Here is a 23,255-nt window from a genome sequence, read left to right on the forward strand (position 1 = left end):
CTCAAGACATCCTTAACTCCTTTCAAAAATTCTATGAAAAAGCTGTTTGAAGACAATAGTACTGTTGAAAATTATAACTCTTGGAGCATTAATATCTTTCCTGCTCATATCCAAGATGGGCTTGACAGACCCATTATAGCATCTGAAATTACCACAGCCTATAAAAAATGCCAGACAAGAAAATCCCCAGGACCTGATGGTCTAGGGATAGAACTTTACTTTGAGGCCTGGGATTTTATTCTTTCCATTCTAGTTATACTATATAATTATTTTCTTTCGTCAGGACACATACCAAGTAAATATGTAGCAAGCCACACTGTCCTCATTCCAAAATCTAATAGAGATCACACCTTCATCAGCAGCTGGGGACCTATTTCTCTATCTATAACAGGCTCAAAGTGGGAATAAGATACATAATTAAAAGCAAACAGGTGTATAGAGTTCCAGGCTGAACAGTAGAATTTAATGTTTCTGCTACTTGATCTAATCTGCTTAGTTAATATGAAAAAGCAGTTGATGGCAGTGCTATCAGTAGACCTTACTCAAGCATTTGATAACATAACGTCTGGCATGCCTTTCTGTTCCACATCCTCCAGCAACTTGGTGTAGGTAAAGAGCTGCTATCTGTTATCAAAGGAGCTTATGCCAATTCAACTATCCACCTCCTAGTTAATGGGTTCCTATCAGACCTGGTCAGAATTCGAAAATGAGTCAAGTAAAGTTGCCCTCTTAGTCCATTACTTTTTGCATTGGTTCTTGAACCTTTTTTGCAGGAAGTTAACAATACACATGCTGTGCAAGGAATAACATTTCCTTCAACTATGAAGGAAATTAAGGTATTAACAAATACCGATGATGTAGTGGGCACTTTGATGGATAATGATTCCATATACATCTTTTTTAGTATTTTGGAAAAATTCAGTAAGATCAGTGGATTAACTACTAATGTAGATAAAACAAAATTAAAAGTTTTTGTAAAGCGGGATCTTGGAGACATTCCTTTTGGACTAACCCCTGAGAGAGAACTTCTCATTATACTTAGAATTCCCTTCTCCACTTACCCATTATTACTAGTTCAGGAACTTATATACAAAATCTTTGAAACATTAGAAGACTGAAAATAGGGTTACAGGAAAATTCATCGAAAAGCGAATTCATCGAAAAACAATTCGTCGAAAATGCAATTCATCGAAAAACAAATCACCGAAAATTTAAAATTTTCGATAATGTTATGGTAAAAGTAATCCATTTAGAACAAAAACTGAACCATGCAGACAGCTTGTTGTACCAACAACTTCTACTAAGTCATTTAAGTCAGAGAGTTTTTGTAATACAGTACATAATTTGGACACATTATTTCTTTGTCGCCCCGAATCTAGCTGAACTGGAGCGGTTCGACATTTTCTTGTAAAAGTTTCAAATAACGAATCTGAGTAAAATTCATCCCATAATAATTGCTGTATTGAGGTCGCATATTACTACTAGCAATAATAATAATAATGAAGCCCACATAGTTCAGTCGGTATAAATGAAGCCGTTTAGTTAGAAAGACCTGGGTAGTTGGATCCCATTTACGCATAATTTTTATCAGTCCTGTTCTGCTAAAGGTAAGTTAGCAGGCATAATATAGTTACGGCTGGGCTTTTCTTCCGGAAACAGGCAGATCGGTCCCATGAACAGACATGAAACAGTTATCGGACAAGAAAGACTATAAGAACCATATTATTCTATAATTTTTCCATATGAAAGTAGCATTGTAATCTCCTTATTCACGGTTCAGGTTTTGTTCTAAATGGATCAATTTTCTCATAACATTTTCGAAAATTTTAAATTTTCGGTGAACAGTTTTTTTGATGAATTGCATTTGCAACAAATTGTCGTTCGATGAATTGTTCATTCGATGAATTGCCTTTTCGATGAATTGTCTTTCGATGAACTCTCCAGATACCAAAAATAGGACCACTTTCCTTTCTTCTAAAGCCATAGTACTCAAAACCATAATCTTTCCTGCTCAGTTGTACATAAGAAATATTACAGATATCACAGAAGCCGAAGAAAAGCAAATTATATAGTAAGCCTGTGCAATTTTTTTGGTCTAGCCAATACCAAGAAATTAAAAAGGATCAAAGAAGCATGGAGGATATTTGGGTGTCTAGTTATAAATTTCTGCTATTTAAGTAATACAGCTTCAAAAATCCACAAAATATTGCAGGCCTTCTCTGGCACTACCTGGGTTTTCATCTTCCCCTGTTTGGAGTAAATGATTATAAAGGTCCAAAAGCTGAGATTGTTCCCAAATACTAACAACACTCTGTGCTTAACTCTAAGACTGCTACAACACTCTGGCATTGATATTCTTTCCATTAAGAAAAGTAAAATATTCTCTTTCACCACGAACTTCCACAGTTGGGTACTGACAACAACACTTTGTTTCATAACTTATTTAAGTCCCAAGGATACCCTAACAGGAGGGATCTTGCTTGGAGAATTGCAGGTACTTGCCATTTGAGATCTGTAGCATCTGTTACTGATTGGAAACAGTAAAACATGCATTCTACAGCTGCCCTGCTGCCCTGTGTGTTTTGGAACAGATTATGTAATGTGTTTGGCATTCCATTACTTACAACAGAACAGGTTATTTTTTTGCAGTACCCACCACCTGTCAGCAATGGGAAGAGAAGTTTGATTTTTATAATTAATGAATTAATATACCATTTATGGAAGGTTAGAAAGAAACATGGATTTGAAAAATCAGCAATATAACATTCAAATGCTTTATAATATTGTACTATGAAAATTTTATTGTTCAGTCAGACAATTTTATATTTAGAAAGAAGCATTCTAGGTGATCTGTCTTTTCTTGCTATGAGATATTTTTTTAAATAGTTCCATCCTCTTAATTGAATACGGTCTTATAGTCAATTGTAGGGATGACTGGAGAGCATTCCCAGACAGAGAAGGCCAACTCAAGGTGGTTTACCCAGATGGGGGCTAACCACCTGGGTATCAGTCATCTTTGCACCTTCAATTGGTCTTTTGGTTAGTTTTCCTTTTTCACCAATCTATATGAGATATGAAAAAGGAAAACTGATAGCCTTTGACTAAATGATGATATAAAAGAAACTGAGGCATTTTCTCTCTCTCTCATACTATCTATTTATCTTTTCTTTCTCATAAACTATCATGCTCTTTTGCACCCGTTTACTTTTTCACCTCAATAAATGTCAAAACTGGTCTAGGTAGTGACCCTTACCATAATGGCTACTTATATGAAAATATGACTTCTCCATTAATTCAACCTTAGTATCACTTTTGGGGCCTCACTAAAGGTCGAAACCGGTCTGGGTATTGAACCTTCCCATAATGCATAGCATTATACATATCCTTAAGGATACGTGCTTTGCATTAAGTAATACTAAGGCAAGTGATGCGAAGTCATTAGTCTCTATATGCGAGTTGCCCAGTCATGAAATTGCTTCACATGTAAACTTTGTTTGCTTACATTTGGATAAAGATTAAACCAAGCATATAATTTCTTGGCATGTTTAATTTATAGTATAACAAACTGTAAAAACTTTCAACAAAAATGAAACTATATCTTACCTTGATAATATATATGATGAGGTAATTGGTGTGTCTGAAGTTTTTTTTACAAAATGCACTGAGTTTTTTTTTTAAGAAAGAGTTCAAATATCTGATACAAGGCTTAAGAAATTTTGATAGGTATTTAAAAAGATGATACATAGGAGAGCTCCTACCATCCACTATCAGATGGAGAAGGATATCTGCCCTATGTACTTTAGGCACTGCATACAATCTGGAAATAATCGGGTGTCTTGACTTAAGTTGTTTTTAAGATCTTCTGTGAATTTAAACGTATTAGAGATCATATAATTGCTTTTTCTATTTAATGAATAAAAAGTCTATCAGTGAAACCTGGTTAATCATTCATAGTTGATATAAACTTCTTAGGTAATTACTTAAAAAAAGTTTAGTAACATTTTTATAGAAGATTTTGTTTGAATTATTTTTGTTTCATTACTATGACAATAAATCTTGATACTTGTTCGTTATTTTTACTTCTCCATAATTAGGAAAAGTTACCTGTACTTGAAGATAGCAACACGTATGTATTATTGAATATAACTGTAATTATTGATCTATATGCCGAATATTTTTAATTTATATATACCACAAATATTTACACATGTACAATGAGTCTCATTTCGACATATTCTTTTACAAAAACTGCAACAAAATGTTACACACATTTTCCATTTTCTACAATGGTTGTAATTTTTCATTAATAATTAATTTGTTTTAGTAATTTTTATTTAAATAATTAAAATAGTGATTAATAAAACTTAATCAAGGTGTTTCAAGATAATTACATAGTGAAGATTAAAGATAATTAAATAATGAAGGTTGAATATGGATAATCAAAAGTTTTATTATTTACACATTGTATATTTACAAATATACAACTGAAGTATTATTATCACATTTTCTGTTCACTACATTCAGCCCAGAAAGTTAAGTAAATAATGTTATATGTGTGTATGTAAATATGCATAAGTAATAATAACAATGTATTTTATATTTTTTTAACATTAGTATTTCCAATGATTCATTTAATATGCTAAGTTTGATTTTTATCCTATCAATATTAGTCATGGAATAATTTTATATAAATATATATACTTTTTTTATGTAATTAGTCTATTACATTATTTTAATACTGATTTTTTATTATCATACAGAGTAGTAACTTATATATCATGGGGAGTCTGGAAAGTTCTTATAAACACCTAGACAAAAATGATATTAAAGTAACTGATATAATCACAAGAAAGAATTTATTATTATTATTATTAAGAGAGACCTCTGGCGAGTCAGGGACTCATCGAGGGAGGCCACATACTACACGTACCAGCTATCATGCATATTCTTGAATTCGTTCACACTGCTTGCACTCACGACATCATATGGCAATCCATTCCAATCACTCGCCATCCTATGAGTGAAAATTCTAGCCCTTACCCTCTTCTTAGTGGCATTCATTCTCAGCTTCCAAGGATGCCCTCTTGTCCTTTCCCCACCCTCCATAAATTGAAAAATACTATTAGATGATAACCTGTATGATTCTTTCAGAAAGTTGTAAGTCTCTATCATATCACCCCTCTTTCTCCTTTTGGTAGCGTCTACAGTTTGCAAATTCTCAATCTGTCTTCATATTCAGTATTCCACAATCCTGATACCATTTTTAAAATCTCCTTTGCACACACTCTCTCTCTCTCTCTCTCTCTCTCTCCACTATATCAGAATCACAATGGAAACCAGGGGATTAGACCTGCGCACAATAGTCTAAGTGAGGTCTTATCAAGGCCTTGTAAAGAGGCAAAATGACATCCGTATCTTTACATACGAATGTTCGTTTCAGCATTGCAATTAACTTTTAAGTTGTATTTGCAATCTTTATTACATGGCCCGTGAACTTCAACTTCCCATCTACTAACACTCCAAGATCCCCAGTCTCATCGGTTTCTTCTAGCATAATCCCACCGATATAATATGACATTGGATATCTAATCAAGCTGAAGTGAATGACATTACATTTACTGACACTGAACTCGCATCCATTTTCCCATGCTCACAATTCCAGCCTATTCAAGTCATTCAAATCAATTCAATTCAAATAGTGTTCTGCTTTTCAATTGCAAAGCAGAATACACTTATTGAAAAGCAGAACTTCCGTTTCTAGATACACTTGTCACATGTCTTCCTTCTGGCAGTCTTTCCTTCACTGTTTACCAGAAACCGACACATACTGGCCAATATATATATGCACAAAAACCCACCGATATAATGGTATGAATGTAACCGACACATACTGGCCAATATATATATACACACAAAAACTCCTAGCACCACCCAACACAAAAACTAGGGGTCATTAATACACTAAAGAACAGGACTCCGAAGATTTGCTCCAATAAACAAGCACATAAAGATGAATTAAAAGTTATCAGCAATACCTTCCTAAAAAATGGTTACAGCCAAAATACTATCAACAAAATTTTGTACAAGACCTCACTTAAAAAACAAAAATAAACAAGACTACAATAAAACTGTAACCATTCCATATATTAAAGGGATATCAGACAAAATAAACCGATTACTACAAAAATACAACCTTAAAGCCACCTTTAAACCTCCTGCAAAATTAAAGAACTTGCTCAACTCATCCAAGGATACACTCCCTCTGCTGGCCCACCCTGGTGTATATTCATTGCACCTGTAATTTGCCCTTTATAGAAGAAACAGGATGCACAATTCATATCAGAAAAAAGGAACATAAATGACACATTAAATATAACAACTATGGTCAAGCTGGTCTTTCTGATTAAGCCCTGATCACTTTACATAGAATTGACTGGAAAAGCACCTATTGATTACATCACACCAAAACATGGTATGAACGTAAATTTAAGGAGGCCTGTGAGATTTTTATCAATCACCCTAATCTTAACTATAATGATGGTCTAAAAATTCCAATCATATGAAAAGCACATATTCTGCCCACCTAACCCTTCTCCCTAAGAGTTAATTATAAATAGGACAATACATAATCCAGGATTCTAAATCTAATATAACAATTCTCATGTTAGATTAGGACATCATTTTACTGTAACAAAACTATCTATATAAAAGAATGTTTCTCTGATGTTGTCTTAAATAGAATATAGCTTTGATGTAGTTAATTTATTTTATTTCATTTGTTTATTGTAATTTTATTTTATTTTATTTTCACTAGAGGTCAGGCCAGTAACCATTGATCAAATCATGTCTCTTCAGCATACTATGTGAAATGTAATTTAGCTTGTCTTTGTATATACATATGCGCATACTCCATACCTTAATATGAGGGTCGAAACATCATCATCAAATTCCTGCCATGTACCCTCAACGGGTGTACAGGATATGATAGTACTACATGAAAAAAAATTACATCATTACTAACTTCCTATCTACAATTTTCCTCCAAATCAGTCTGTTACTTGTCAACACTCCAACATTATCAGATCTTATATCACTATCGTCTAAGGCACTTTGTACCATATCAATCCACCTATATCTTGGTCTTCCTCTGGGTCGTTTTGCTGCCAACCTGGCAGAGAACACTTGTTTTGCTAATCTTTCCTCGCCCATTCTGTTTAAGTGACCATACCACCTGAGATTAGCTCTGCTAACGCATTCCTGGATGCTGACAATGTCAAGTTCTTTCCTAATATCCTCGTTTTTAATATGATATTGCGATTGATGCCATCTGTTCACGCCTATAATCTTTCTCAGGACTCTCATATCAGCGGTCTCTAGTCTTTGGTCAAGTGTTTTACTTCTGACCCAGCTCTCGGATCCATAAGTTAAAACTGGTTTGAACACTGTCTTGTATACAGCTAATTTAGTGTTCTGACTAATTTCTCTCTTATTCCATATGAATTTATTCAATTGACTTCCCACCATACCAGCTTTGCTGATTCTGTTGTCTATTTCTATATTTAATTTACCATCTTCAGTAAAAATCGTGCATGAGTAGCTGAAATGTTTTACTTGTTCCACAGGTTCTCCATTCACAACACAGTTGACATTTTCAATGATTCTGCCTATTTTCATTGTCTTTGTCTTTTTATTGCTGACCTTCATACCATATCTATTACAACAGCTATTCAATTTAGTCAGAGAATCTTGCAGACTTGTAACGGATTTATTTAGAAGTATAACATTATCCGCATAAAGCAAAGAGCTGACATTGACATCTCCAATTTTGATATCATATTTAATACCACTTTCCTTCATAATGTGATCCATATAGATAATGAATAACAGAGGGGATAATGTACATCCTTGTCTCACAGATTTAACATTAAACCGTTTTCCTGTACTCCCTTCAATTCTAACTGCTGACTTACAACTCAAATAAAGACTGAGTATTGCTTGATATAATGCCCCATTGACACCATATAACTGCAGCGTATTGAATAGCTTCTCTCTTGGCACCTTGTCATATGCCTTTTCCAGATCGACAAAACTTAAATACAGATCTTTGTTATGTTCCCATGCTTTCTCGACTATTTGTCATAAAGTGAAGATCTGATCCTGACAGCCCTTATTTGGCCTGAATCCAGCTTGTTCTTCACCAAGCTTTTCTTCCACAATTCTTCTCAACCGTTTCTCAAGTATACTTGCATAGATCTTGCCAGGAACACTCAGTAGGGACATACCTCTGTAATTCTCACATTCAGTTTTATTTCCCTTTTTATATATGGGTACTATGAGAGCGCTACTCCAATCATTGGGAATTCGTCCCTCTGTCTAGGCTTTCTGAACTATGCAGTGCAGCCACTGTAAGACTCTTATACCACCATACTTCAGCATTTCTGATCGAATATCATCTACTCCTGCTGCCTTTCCACATTTCAAGCCTTTGATGGCTTTTTCTACTTCAAGTATGGATATGTATTCCTGACTGCATGCCTGGTCAGTGTTTTTTACCACTGTGCTGTCATCACTGCTGGTTTCATTTAGCAGTTTTTCAAAGTAATTACTCCATACCTCAAGGATATCTTTTTCTCCCGTTTTCATGTCACCTTTATCATCTCTAACTCCTTTTACAGCACTCTTTCCTCCATTCCTAAGCTTCTTCAACAACCTCCAGAATATTTTGCCACCTTCTTGATATTTATTTTCTATATTCTTGCCAAAGTCCTCCCATGACTTTTGTTTAGCTAGTTTTACACAGTGTTTAGCATTCTTGCATTTGTCTCTATATTCTCTAAGAGCACAAGCTGACTTATTTGACAGGAACTTTTGATATGCTTTCTTCTTTTCCTTCACTGCCTCTTTAACTTCCTGTGTCCACCAGGGAGTTCTGATTTTTTTATCCTTGCAGACAACCTCGCCACATGCCTCTCTGGCAGAATCAATCAATGTTTTCTTCAGAGTTTGATTCCTGTTCTCAAACTCTTTCATTTTTTCTTCAATATCTTTGTGTATTTTAGTCTACAGTTCACATCTGAGAGCTGCTCAACTTTTATTCGCTTTAAAACTTTCTTACGTGTTATTCTTTTCGATATGAAATTCAATTTTATCCTGCTCAAGACTAAATAGTGATCACTTCCAATTTCAAATATCCTGTACATTCTGGTGTCCTGCACCAGGGAGAAAACATCACTATCAACAATAACATAGTCAATGAGACTTTTTTTATTCCTAGCCTCTTCTCTCCATGTGAATTTGTGCACATTTTTATGTTGGAACATGGTGTTAGTAATAACCAGTCCATGTCCTGAGCAGAAATCCAACAGATATTTGTCATTATTATTTGCTTTGTTCTTTTCTCCAAATTTTCCCAAAATATTTTTGTATGCCTCACAATCATTTCCTACTCTGCTATTTAGATCCCCAAGAAGGACCAACTTTTCCTTTTTCATTGTGTAAGTTGCTTTTTCTAAAGGTAGAAGTGGAGGAATTTTTTGAGGCTTTAGAAAAAGCAACTGACACAATGAAATAGGAAAAGTTGGTCCTTGTTGGGGATCTAAATAGCAGAGTAGGAAATGATTGTGAGACATACAAAAATATTTTGGGAAAATTTGGAGAAAAGAGCAAAGCTAATAATAATGGCAAATATCTGTTGGATTTCTGCTCAGGACATGGACTGGTTATTACTAACACCATGTTCCAACATAAAAATGTGCACAAATTCACATGGAGAGAAGAGGCTAGGAATAAGAAAAGTCTCATTGACTATGTTATTGTTGATAGTGATGTTTTCTCCCTGGTGCAGGACACCAGAGTGTACAGAGGATTTGAAATTGGAAGTGATCACTATTTAGTCTTGAGCAGGATAAAATTGAATTTCATATTGAAAAGAATAACATGTAAGAAATTTTTAAAGCGAATAAAAGTTGAGCAGCTCTCAGATGTGAACTGTAGACTAAAATACAGAAATATTATTGAAAAGAAAATGAAAGAGTTTGAGAACAGGAATCAAACCTTGGAGATTCAATGGCAAACTCTGAAGGAAACATTGATTGATTCTGCCAGAGAGGCATGTGGTGAGGTTGTGTGCAAGGATAAAAAAATCAGAACTCCCTGGTGGACACAGGAAGTTAAAGAGGCAGTGAAGGAAAAGAAGAAAGCATATCAAAAGTTCCTGGCAAATAAGTCAGCTTTTACTCTTACAGAATACAGAGACAAATGTAAGAAAGCTAAACAGTGTGTAAAACTAGCTAAACAAAAGTCATGGGAGGACTTTGGCAAGAATATAGAAAATAAATATCAAGAAGGTGGCAAAATATTCTGGAGGTTGTTGAAGAAGCTTAGGAATGGAGGAAAGAGTGCTGTAAAAGGAATTAGAGATGATAAAGGTGAAATGAAAACAGGAGAAAAAGATATCCTTGAAGTATGGAGTAATTACTTTGAAAAACTGCTAAATGAAACAAGCAGTGATGACAGCACAGTCATGTATTCCTGACTGACCAGGCATGCAGTCAGGAATACATATCCATACTTGAAGTAGAAAAAGCAATCAAAGGCTTGAAATGTGGAAAGGCAGCAGGAGTAGATGATATTCGACCAGAAATGCTGAAGTATGGTGGTATAAGAGTCTTACAGTGGCTGCACTGCATAGTTCAGAAAGCCTGGACAGAGGGACGAATTCCCGATGATTGGAGTAGAGCTCTCATAGTACCCATATATAAAAAGGGAAATAAAACTGAATGTGAGAATTACAGAGGTATTTCCCTACTCAGTGTTCCTGGCAAGATCTATGCAAGTATACTTGAGAAACGGTTGAGAAGAATTGTGGAAGAAAAGCTTGGTGAAGAACAAGCTGGATTCAGGCCAAATAGAGGCTGTCAGGATCAGATCTTCACTTTACGGCAAATAGTCGAGAAAGCATGGGAATATAACAAAGATCTGTATTTAAGTTTTGTCGATATGGAAAAGGCATATGACAAGGTGCCAAGAGAGAAGCTATTCAATACGCTGCAGTTATATGGTGTCAATGGGGCATTATATCAAGCAATACTTAGTCTTTATTTGAGTTGTGAGTCAGCAATTAGAATTGAAGGAAGTACAGGAAGATGGTTTAATGTTAAATCTGGTGTGAGACAAGGATGTACATTATCCCCTCTGTTATTCATTATCTATATGGATCGCATTATGAAGGAAAGTGGTATTAAACCTGATATCAAAATTGGAGATGTTAATGTCAGCTCTTTGCTTTATGCAGATGATGTTATACTTCTAAATAAATCCGCTACAAGTCTGCAAGATTCTCTGACTAAATTGAATAGCTGTTGTAATAGATATGGTATGAAGGTCAGCAATAAAAAGACAAAGACAATGAAAATAGGCAGAATCATTGAAAATGTCAACTGTGTTGTGAATGGAGAACCTGTGGAACAAGTGAAACATTTCAGCTACTTAGGCACAATTTTTACTGAAGATGGTAAACTAAATATAGAAATAGACAACAGAATCAGCAAAGCTGGTATGGCGGGAAGTCAATTGAATAAATTCATATGGAATAAGAAAGAAATTAGTCGGAACACTAAATTAGCTGTATACAAGACAGTGTTCAAACCAATTTTAACTTATGGATCTGAAAGCTGGGTCAGAAGTAAAACACTTGACCAAAGACTAGAGACCACAGATATGAGAGTCCTCAGAAAGATTAGAGGCGTGAACAGATGGCATCAATGGCAATATCATATTAAAAATGAGGATATTAGGAAAGAACTTGACATTGTCAGCATCCAGGAATGCGTTAGCAGAGCTAATCTCAGATGGTATGGTCACTTAAATAGAATGGGAGAGGAAAGATTAGCAAAACAAGTGTTCTCTGCCAGGTTGGCAGGAAAACGACCCAGAGGAAGACCAAGATATAGGTGGATTGATACGGTACAAAGTGCCTTAGACGATAGAAATATAAGATCTGATAATGTTGGAGTTTTGACAAGTAACAGACTGATTTGGAGGAAAATTGTAGATAGGAAGTTAGTAATGATGTAATTTTTCATGTAGTAATGTCATATCCTGTACACCCCTTGAGGGTACATGGCAGGAATTTGATGATGATGATGATGATGATGATGATGCTTTTTCTAAAGCATCAAAAAATTCCTCCACTTCTACCTTAGTAGAACCTTCTGTGGGACCATATGCACAAATAAGTCTCATTGTCCAGTTCCCCATTCTCATATTTGCCCACATTACTCTACTTGAGACTGACTGCCATTCAAGAAGATTAGGCTCGTATTTTCTGCTGAATACTCTGGCTACTCCTTCTTTTTCTTGATTGTCATTGCCTGAATATAACATTTTGTATTTATTGCTCAGAAAGATCTCACTAGTTTTGGTCTTTTTTGTTTCAGTCACCCCTATTATGCCGATCTGGCACTTATCTAATTCCTCAGCTAGCTCCATTTCTTTGCCATTCAGGCTTCTTACGTTGATAGTACCGATCTTTAACTCTGGTGATGTTGAGTTGGAGTTTGTTTTCAGATTTGTTCCAGTAGCTGACTTTTCGCTGTTCGCCCTGGTTCCCTGGCGAAAACAACAGGGGCCTTGTTTAACCAGGCGACGCCCCAGCCGGCATGAAATTTTGTCATGTTGTACCATCATTTTTTATTTTGGTTTAACCAATAAGAATACAATTTGGTCGGCTAAATCCCAAATTGCCAGCCCATCCTCGTTCGTTCAGTATCCAAATAGATACCCAACAGGGTGCACCACGAGAAGGTGAGCATTGGACATTAGGTCAGAAACTCTGGTCGGTTCTACGCATTCCTTTAAAGGCTATGTGGAGGTCTCCTCTCAGTTATATAGCTTTGACCCTTAAGCACCCCAGGTCCGAAACATTGGGAAATTAAAATAATTATTTATAACATGGTTGTAGAGTCCATAATTTGTGTAAAATTAATGCATAAGTCATATTTCCATATACAAGTAGTCGAAAGGTGTCACACCTTATTACGAAAATACACTGGATTAAAGAAAGATGTTTAAAAGTTTTTTCGCTTGTGGTCTGGCCCTCATTGATGAGACCTCTATTGAGGTTTAAAACGGTCTGTGTACTGGCCCTTCCCATAATGCATAGCATTCTACATGTCCATAAGGATATGTGCTTAATGTGAAGTCATTAGCCTCTATATGCAAGTAGTCCAGTCGTGATGTTACTTCATGTGCAAATTTTTATTTGCTTATGCTTGGATAAAGGATTAAACCAAGAATATAATTTCTTAGCATCTTCAATTTATAGTTTAATGAAGTGAAAAAACTTACAAACATTTGCATTTTGGTGTTGTTTACTATAATTCAATTGTGGTAGAAGTAAGTTGTTATTTGGTTTAGGTCATGTTGTGCTTTAGAGAGAGTAGTGTCGATGTCTGTGTGTACTGTTACTAGTGCTGAGTTATTTGATTTTGACTATATATTTGACTTTTTATGGCCAAGTTTTGAATGTCATTTATGTATATGAGGGAAGAGGCTAAAAAAGTCTGATAACTACAAGAATGAACATATCTTAAAACCCTTTAACCTCCATGTTTTGTGAAATTGTAATAATTTGTTCTCTTTCTCTTAATATATGTAAGAAGATATATCAGAGGTTTTTGAAGAAATTCAAAGACAACGAGGTGCATGCTGTCATGAAGTTTCTCGTGCTGCAAGAAAAGTCCACGACTGAGATTTATCAAATCTCAGTCGTGGACTTTGTATGAGACTTTAGGGGACTGTGCCCCAGCATTTCCAACAGTTGCCAGATGTTGTATCAGGTTGCCCAGCAAGTTTAAAACTGGGCAACCTGATACAACAGATGCCCCCGGGTCAGGAAGACCTTCCACAGTGATCACCTGAAAACATCGATGCAGTGCATGCCTGATCCTTGATGATAAACAAATACCAGCCAAAAATATTGCAAAGACTCTGGGGGATATCCAGAGAATGAGTTGAGGTCATTATCTACCAACATCTGGACATGCAGAAGCTCTCAGCGAAGTGGGTCCCAAATGTTTGAATGCTGACCAAATGAGAGAACATGCTGTCATCTCAAAGGAAGGGATTTTGGGTCATTTTGAGAAATGAGGTGCAAATGTTTTGGCTTGTATTCTGACTGTTGATGAAACATGACTTCTTCACTATGACCCAGAGTCCAAACAAACAGTCAGTGGAACGGAGACACAAAGGTTCTCCATTGCCAAAGAAGGTCCGAACCCAAAAGTCAGCAGCTAAGGTTCTTGCCAATGTCTTTTGGGTATGGATGGTTTAATTCTTACCAAGTACCTCAGAAAAGGTGAACCTGTTACAGCAGCACTTTATTCAACAGCTCTGAAGCAATTGAAGGAGGTACTGAAGAAAAAATCCATGGGAAACTGTGCGTAAGCATGTTTCTTTTGCAGGACACTGCACCTACTCACCTTGCTCATGAAACCCAACAGACAATACACTGCTTGGGCTATCAACGTCTGCCTCACCCACCCTATTTGCCAGACCTGGGCCCATCTGTATAGATGGTGCCAGCGAATAATCAACGTTAAATTTGTGCTCCCGCATTTTATCGTAACTGCAAGTGTTTTTTGTACAAAATAAGCAGCAAACGGAAAAGTAACAGAAGGTACTAAGCAGCTGACTACTATAGTACAACTCGTAAGTACCCATAGTCCATTAAAGCTGCTATATTTTACAACTAAAAAACACCTAAGTGAAACACTATGCCTACTGTCCGAAATAAAGATGGCAGCAACAAAAGCCAACAACGGAAGACTACTTTGAGTACTGTCAGCATCGTGTCGTCGATCAACAACAAACCGAATGACATTAGGAAGTGTCGCAGCTGTGAAACAGAAGCCAAAGAAGAGAAAAAAGGTATACGTGGGATTTCTGCTGCAACTGGATACATATTTCTTGCGCGAAAATAAATGAATCGGCGCACAAGCTTTTCACAGATCTAAACCAGCCCTACTTCTGTACGATGTGCCTCCTTTCCATAAAACAGATACTAAACCTAGGCAAAAGAGTCATAAACTTCGAGCAGCAGCTTAATATCATGATCAATACCTTCTCCTCCAAAATTGAAAAGTTGGAAACTAAGCTCAAGATGCTCAATGATCAGTGCCCGACTGCAAGTGCACCCGTGCCTGCTAACGAACTTTATGAACTCATCACATCATCAGTACATGAGTCACTCGAGGCCGAAAATAGGAAACTCAATGCTGTTATCCTGAACTTTCCGACAGAAAATGGTAAATCCCTAAAAGAAGACATCGGCAAACTTGCAGGAGAATGTAATTTCGATCCCAGAAACATCGTCAAATGCCATCATATTGTAACCATAAACAAAAGAAAGGACGAAATAAACACGTCTCATGAAAGTGACCTGCAACTCCCCAATAAACACAACCAAATTTATAACAGCGATGAACAGCAAGCTAAAGGACACTTGCCCCAGTCGCTCATATGTGCTTGACCTGATTTAACCTTTGCCCAGAGAGAACAAAGACGTCAACTCCGAAAACAACTAGAAGAAAAACACCAAAATGGAGACCACAGTTGGGTAATAGACTACAAACAATCCACACTAGTACAAAAAACCAAGTGACACCAGTAGCCACCAAAAACACCAGCATGCACTGCATAGGAAACCTGCAGAACCCTTGGGGTCAAATCCATGCCTTACAGAACTCTGCATATCCACTTCACCAACATCAGTGGCCTAATAACCTCAACAGCATCCACTACCACCTGCAGTCCACCAAACCCCCACCTACTCTTTTTAACCAAAACTCAAATCTCACTTCCCCCCAACACTATTCATCTCAACCTTCCTAACTATACATTATTCAACTCCTTTTGACCCAAGGGTGGCGTCAGTGCATATATTCGCTCTGACATACCCTGCCAGAGAACAACTAGCTTCGAATCACCCGACTTCAACCTTCTTTGGCTGAAGATATCCCTTCCCCACTCAGTCAAATTCATCTGCTGTCTCTATTGCTCTCCTAACACCATCACCAATCACTCAGAGCTCTTTCATTTCCTCTCCTTAAAAGTTGATTTTCTCCAGTCCCATTCCCCAAACAGTGAAATCATCCTCATGGGTGATTTCAATATCCATAACACCAATTGGCTTTCCTCTTCCAGTCATACAGATCCTGCAGGCAGAGATGCTGAAACATTTGCAGTCACTAATGACCTCACGCAAATTGTTCAAAAACCGACCAGAATACCAGATAACCCAAACCACTCCCCAAATACCCTAGATCTCTTCCTTACTAATGATCCCTCCAAATATGCAGTGAATGTAGTAAGTCCCCTGGATAATTCTGACCACAACTTAGTGCTTATCTCCTCCCCCATGCAACAACACATACACAGTTACTTCCACACAAGATTAGTTTGGCATTACCAAATGGGACAGTCTCCGAGACTGCTATGCTTCATGCCCATGGTTAGACTATTGTTTCCGATCTTCCAGTCCAGACATATGCACTGAACGCATCACCAAAGTGATCCTTGCTGGCATGAAAGCATATATTCCCCACACTACTCAGACCTGCCATCCCCTAACTAAACTCTGGTTCTGGTTCTCCAAAAAATGTGCCAAGGCAGTACAAATGAAAAATCAGGCATACCACAACTGGTTCAAATCAAGAACCCCATCCTCATTCAATGCCTACACTGAAGCTTGAAACAAATGCAAGAAAACTATCAATACTTCCAAAACAGATTTTGAACGGGCAAAAAGCAGGAAGCTTTGTCCAAACAGAAGCCGTGCCTTTTGATCCCTTGCCAAGGCAATTGGCCGTAACTTTTGCCCTACACTATTCCCACCTCTATTATACCCAGATGGCTCATTTGCAACATCACCCATAGAAAAAGCTAACCTCTTGGCATCCCACTTTGCCACCAAATGCACACATAACTGACAATGGCAAATGCCCTCCAGTCATTCCAACTTCCCAACATATAATGCCCCCTATATCCTTTTGCCAAAAAGACATCACAAACCTGCTGTCTAAATTAGACACAAAAAAGTCTCCTGGCCCAGACGGAATTCCTCCAATTATTCTGAAGGTCTGTGCATCTGAACTAACTCCTATCCTATGTCACCTGTACACACTCTCTTACTCCACTGGTATTTATCCCAAAACCTGGAAACTGGCCTATATTCAACCCATTCCTTAAAAGGGTGACAAATCACTGCCATCTAACTACCGCCCTATCTCACTCACTTCAGTCCTATCTAAAGTAATGGAGAATATCATCAACTCTCAAATCCTAATCTGCCTGAAGGTACTCGGCTATTAAGCGACCACCAGTATGAATTCTGCCAAACCCGTTCAACAGGAGATCTACTCTCATACATCACCCATCACCGGACAAGCGCTATGGTGAAATTCGGCGAATCCCAAGTTGTTGCACTTGATATCTCCAAAGCCTTTGACCGAGTCTGGCACAAAGCCTTACTAAGCAAACTCCCATCATCTGGACTGCCTCAGGACTTTGCAGGTGGATTGCCAGCTTTCTGTCTGGACGCACACTATGTGTGATGGTAGACGGCTCCCTATCCTCTCACTATCCAACTAATGCCTGTGTACCTCAAGGCTCAGTTCCCTCACCGACCCTCTTCCTTCTATATATCAATGACCTACTTCAGTTGACCTCTAACCCAATACACAGTTTTGCAGATGACAGCACACTACATTCCTTACTTTCATTTGACAAACCCTACCCTACACAACTCACTTCAACCCACAGAACATCAACCACCACTGCCCTTAATTCCAACCTCCAAGCCATCCTCCGATGGGCTCAGACAACCTTGTCAAATTCAACACTAGTAAAACCCAGTCCTGTCTTATTTCTCACAAAAAAAAACTGTTTCCTCCCAGCATTGTTTTCGATAACACTCAAATTCACAGACAAGACGAAATTTCTCTTCTCGGAATTAACTTGACATCAAGCCTCTCCTTGCATAAACACATCATAACCATTGCATCCTCAGCTTCCGAAAAACTAGGTTTTCTCTTTCGCTCAAGATGCTACTTCACCTCTAAACAGCTGTTAACACTATACAAGTCACAAATCCTCCCAGCTCTCTAACACTGCTCTCACATCGGGAGTGGGGCTCCAAAAAGCTCCCTCAAAATGCTTGACTCAATACAGAGGAGAGCAATTAGACTAATAAATGACCCATCCCTCACCAACTCACTTTCACATAGACGCTTGGTCTCTGCAATCTGTATATTCTATAAATGATTTCACGGGAAAGGTTCATCTGAAACAGCATCAATAATTCCCCTACCCTGTACCAAGCCCATTGGAACACATGCAGCTGCCACCCAACATCCTTTTACAGTACACCTTGAAACCCACAGAACAAGTTTCTTCTCCTCCTCATTCATCCCTTCTACTGCAGTACTGTAGAACAGTCCCCCTCCCCCTGACGTATTTCCCAAGGAATACAATATACAGGCTTTTAAATCAAATGTAAACAAGTTTCTCCTTTCACAACCCATCTTCTATATACGGTACTAATGTACTATAGGTTGACCAGCCAACCTCCTGTATATGGGCCCAACATAAAAAAATAAAATAAAAATAAAAAATCTGACTATTTCCTATTCCCAAATTTAAAGAAACACTTGAAAGGAACAAAAATTACCACAGATGATGAAGTCATATCTTCAGCTGAAGACTGGTTTGTGCAACAAGGGAAAGACTTTGTTCTCAGAGGATTGCAATTGATGCAGCAGTGTTGCAACAAGTGTATAACACTTTGTGGGGAATATGTAGAATAATGTGTAAGTGGTTCTACCTCAATTCCTTGATGGTGATTATCACAACTTTTCAGCACGCACGCACGCACGCACACACACACACACACACACACACACACACACACACACTCTTGTATATGTTGAACAGTGTGGATGATAATATTGCTCTTTGAGGGACTCTGTGCTGTATCTGTATTTCCTGGCTGTGTGCCTATTTTTGTAACTTGCACTCTGCCTATGAGATATATCCTAAACCAGATACAAGGGTGGTCTGAAATGTTCTCAGCCTAACAATGAAAAAACAAATTTATAATTTTTATTTTTATTTTTCAAATATATTTCTCCGGCAAACTTGCAGGAGAATGTAATTTCGATCCCAGAAACATCGTCAAATGCCATCATATTGTAACCATAAACAAAAGAAAGGAAGAAATAAACACGTCTCATGAAAGTGACCTGCAACTCCCCAATAAACACAACCAAATTTCCCTTAACATAATCTCCCTTAAGACTAATACATTTATTCCAGCAATGCTCCAGCGCCATTATCCCGTTCTCTGTAGTGGTTCTCAGAGTAAGATCAGTAAGATCTGCAAAATACCCCTCTACAGCTCCAATCACCTCTTGATTCAAAGAAAACCACTAACTAGTAAGGAAGAGTTTTAGTTTTGGGAAGAGATAGAAGTCAGAGGGAGCCACATCTAGGGAATAGGGTGGATGTTCCAACAATTCATAGTGCAGATCCCTTAATTTTCCCATTGCCAAAACACCTTTGTGTGTAGGTGCATTGTCCTGATGAAAGATGATTTTTTCTTCCAAACCAGGTCTTTTCTCACGAATTTTTTTGTCTAGTCTGGTTAAAAGATCGGAATAATATTCCCCACTTATTGTTTTAACCTTTTCAAGATAATTAATAAACAAAATGCCTTTAGCATCTCAAAATACTGATGCCATGAGTTTTCCTGCTGATGGGACTGACTTTGTCGCTGAACAACTGGCTTCTGTCCACCATTTTTTGACTGCTGTTTGTTAAAACAAACTACTTGATAGAATGACTTGCAATTTCACATGGATGCTTATGACAGGTGTACCAACTTAGAAAAAAAAAATCTTGCTAATAGTGTTGCCATCCATGATCGAGGCCGAGAACCTTTCAGACCACCCTCACATGCAGTGTCCCTCTTATTCTGACCTTGTACAGTTTGGTGAGCGTTATGTCGTGATCAATTGTGTCAAACATTTTGGTTAGGTCAAGAAGTATGAGGATCTCAAATTTATTTTTAACAAGAGCTTTATTGAGTTCATTTACAATGTTCTCTAATATCATGGTGATACTTTTTATTTTCTGGAAGCTATATCACTTTTGTGAAGTGATGTTATATTTCTGTAAGTAATTTTGTAGTCTTGTGTATATTACTTTTTCAAGAAGTTTAGAAATGACAGGCAGATTGGCTATAGATCTGTCATTCTGAATGTGATTTCTTTTTCCCTGTTTGTAAGTAGGTGTAACTATCGAGATTTTTAGTTGTTTCTGAATATCACTGGTGTCGAATATCATGTTCACAAGTTTCAGAAGTACAGGATTTATTTGTTCAGAATTTGTTAAGAGGTCTGTGAGTCTGATTTTGTCTATTCCTGGACTCATCTTCTGCTTTGTTTGTGAGAGAGCATCTTTCAGTTTCAGTTTAGATACGGGAGGAAAGTACATGGTCTACTGTTGACTTTGATTTAATTGTTTTGTGTGGGTCTATTGGGAAAAGTATCTTTTTTGAGTTGTGTGATGTTGTTTGTGAAGACATAATTAAATGATTCTGTGAATTCCTTGTGGTTTCTCTCGTAATCAAAGTTTCTGGTGATAAAATCTTGTGGGAAGGTTTTCCTGTTTAGGCTTAATAGATCAGAATTCCTTGTGGTTCCTCTCGTAATCAAAGTTTCTGGTGATAAAATCTTGTGGGAAGGTTTTCCTGTTTAGGCTTAATAGATCATTATGTGTAGACCATGTTTGCTTCATATCGGCACTATATTCTGCAAATTTCTGAAAGTAGAAGTGTCTTTTTGTGCTCCTAATTTTAGATTTTAGTTCTTAATTAGTTTCTTGTGTTTTTGTATAATGTTTATAGGTGAATGTTGTTAGGTGACTTTTTTACACTCTTCCATAATATGTCTTTTATTGCAATATTGTTATGGATGTCCTCATTTATCCATGGATTATTTAGTGCTTGTCTCCTGTTTCCTTGGTGTATTTCCTTGTATTTCCTTGCCTTTCTGTATATTTCTGTAAACAGGAATTTGAGGCTGTTATTGTTATAAAGTTATTGGATCATTTATATTCGGTAGTCTGTTCAAATTTGTGTTTTTTATAAGGTTATAAAAAACACAAACTTGTGATGCTTCTTACTATGATAACAGAATGTGGCTTACCTGGTTGGGTTTTATAGTATGTGGGTAATGTAAAGGTGATATTGTGGAATGAAGTTGCGATAAAGTAGTGGTTAGAGATTTTAGTGGTGATTACTGATGACTACTGAAATCTCTAACCACTACTTTACTGCAACTTCATTCCATCTTTCTTCTCATTTTGGAGAGTTTATGGTCAGGTTTATGTTGTTGGAGAGCCACAGTGAAGGATATTTATGTTAATGTCACCTATTAGGATAAGTCTCTTTGTTGTGCGATTGTTGATGTCATTTAGTCTTGTTTCTAATTCTTGATGGAAACTGAGTGGGTTTCTATCTGGTCTGTATATTGTGTTTATCATGTATTTGTGGTTGTGTCTGTTGTTGGTCATAATTTCCAAGAATAAAGTTTTTGCATATTTGAATGTGGTTATGGTTTCGATCACATTATTCTTTTCATTTACAAATGCAATAATGCTGCCGCCTTTTTTTTTTGTATGATCTACACATCATGTGTAGACATCATTTCACATTTATGTGAAACCAATGACCTAATAATTGCCAACAGACTTTAAACATCCTCCCAGAAGACTATATACCTGGAAAAGCCCTGGGGACATCTATAGAAACCAAATTGACTATATAATAATAAGCAAAAGATTCCAAAATGCAATAACACAAATAAAAACATATTCTGGAGCAGACATAGGATCCGACCACACCCCAGTGATTGCAAAAATCAAAATAAAACTTAAGATACCAAGCCATAAGAGAAACTTATAATTCAAACTCACTTAATAACCAAGAAGTTAAAGACTGCTTTATAAAAGAATTCACAAAATCCCTTAACAACTCACACAACTCACACAGAAAAGAGAAAGCCAATTGATGAAATTAACATGAACTGGCAAACATTCAAGAAAAGCATCAATGAAGCAGCCAAAAATACACTCCCACAATTAAAAAGGAAAAGGAATAAACCTTGGATGAATGAAAAAATACTGATGTTGATGGAATAAAGAAAAAAGTTAAAGAACAAACCAGAATATAAAAGCATGAATAAAGAAATAAAAAAGAATGCAGGAAAGCCAAAGAGGAATGGATTAAATATAAATATATAGAAAACCTTGATAGAAAACACAGAAGCAGAGAAATGCATGAAAAGATCAGAGAAATGACAAGCAGGACAAATACAGCAAACCATGCAAGTGTCATTAGAGACTCAAGAGACCATATTCTAATGGATAAAAAAGAAATCATGGAAAGATGGATTGAATACACAAGGAAATTATATGAACAACAAAGAAATGATATTCCTGAACAGACTGATTTAGAAGGACCATTCATTTTACTCTGTGAAATTGAAATTGAAAAATGTGAAGTTGAAAATGCCATCAGAAAACTAAAACCACATAAAGCTGCAGGAATAGATAACATCTTGGCAGAATGGGTGAGGACTCTCGATGAAGGAGGACTGAAATTTCTAACAAAATTATGCAATAAAATATGCGAGACTGGATTTCTACCCAAAGATATTAATCACTCAATTTTCGTTACAATTCCCAAAAAAACAAAAGCTACAAGATGTGAAGAGTTCAGGACAATCGGACTCATCAGTCAAGTATCAAAAGTCCTCCTATACGTTATTCTTGAAAGAAATAAAAGAAAAATAAACATAGAAATAAATGATACACAAAGTAGCTTCAAGGAAAATGTAGCTACAAGAGAAGGTATTTTCAACGTTAGTACCATCATAGAAAGATATCTAGAAAAACAAAAAGATGCGTACCTCTGCTTCATAGATTACAAAAAGGCATTTGACAATGTCAACATCAACAATTAATTGAAATCCTTTCAAAAATAGGCATGGATGGAAAAGATATTAGGCTATTAACTAATCTTTACTGGGAACAGACTGCATCTTTGAGAATAAATAGAGAGACCTCAGAAGAATTCCCAGTTCAGAAAGGTGTGAGACAAGGCTGTGTCTTTTCTCCAATTCTCTTTAACCTGTACA

The 23,255-nt window shown here is 36.8% G+C and overlaps 1 protein-coding gene across 1 annotated transcript in view; it reads left to right on the plus strand.

The window, feature by feature from the left end:
• The window catches only part of Sec8 (exocyst complex component secretory 8), a 519,950-nt gene that overhangs the window by 396,910 nt on the left and 99,785 nt on the right, over nt 1–23,255 (plus strand). Inside the window, exon 22 of the mRNA XM_090392988.1 lies at nt 4,095–4,126. Coding sequence (XP_090249114.1) covers nt 4,095–4,126 — 32 coding nt within the window. The remainder of the gene's footprint in view (nt 1–4,094; nt 4,127–23,255) is intronic.

This window comes from Typopeltis vanoorti, chromosome 5 (assembly GCF_054136105.1).
Source record: "Typopeltis vanoorti isolate ZY-2024b chromosome 5, IOZ_Tvanoo_1.0, whole genome shotgun sequence".
In the NCBI taxonomy this organism is placed as follows: Eukaryota; Metazoa; Arthropoda; class Arachnida; order Uropygi; family Thelyphonidae; genus Typopeltis; species Typopeltis vanoorti.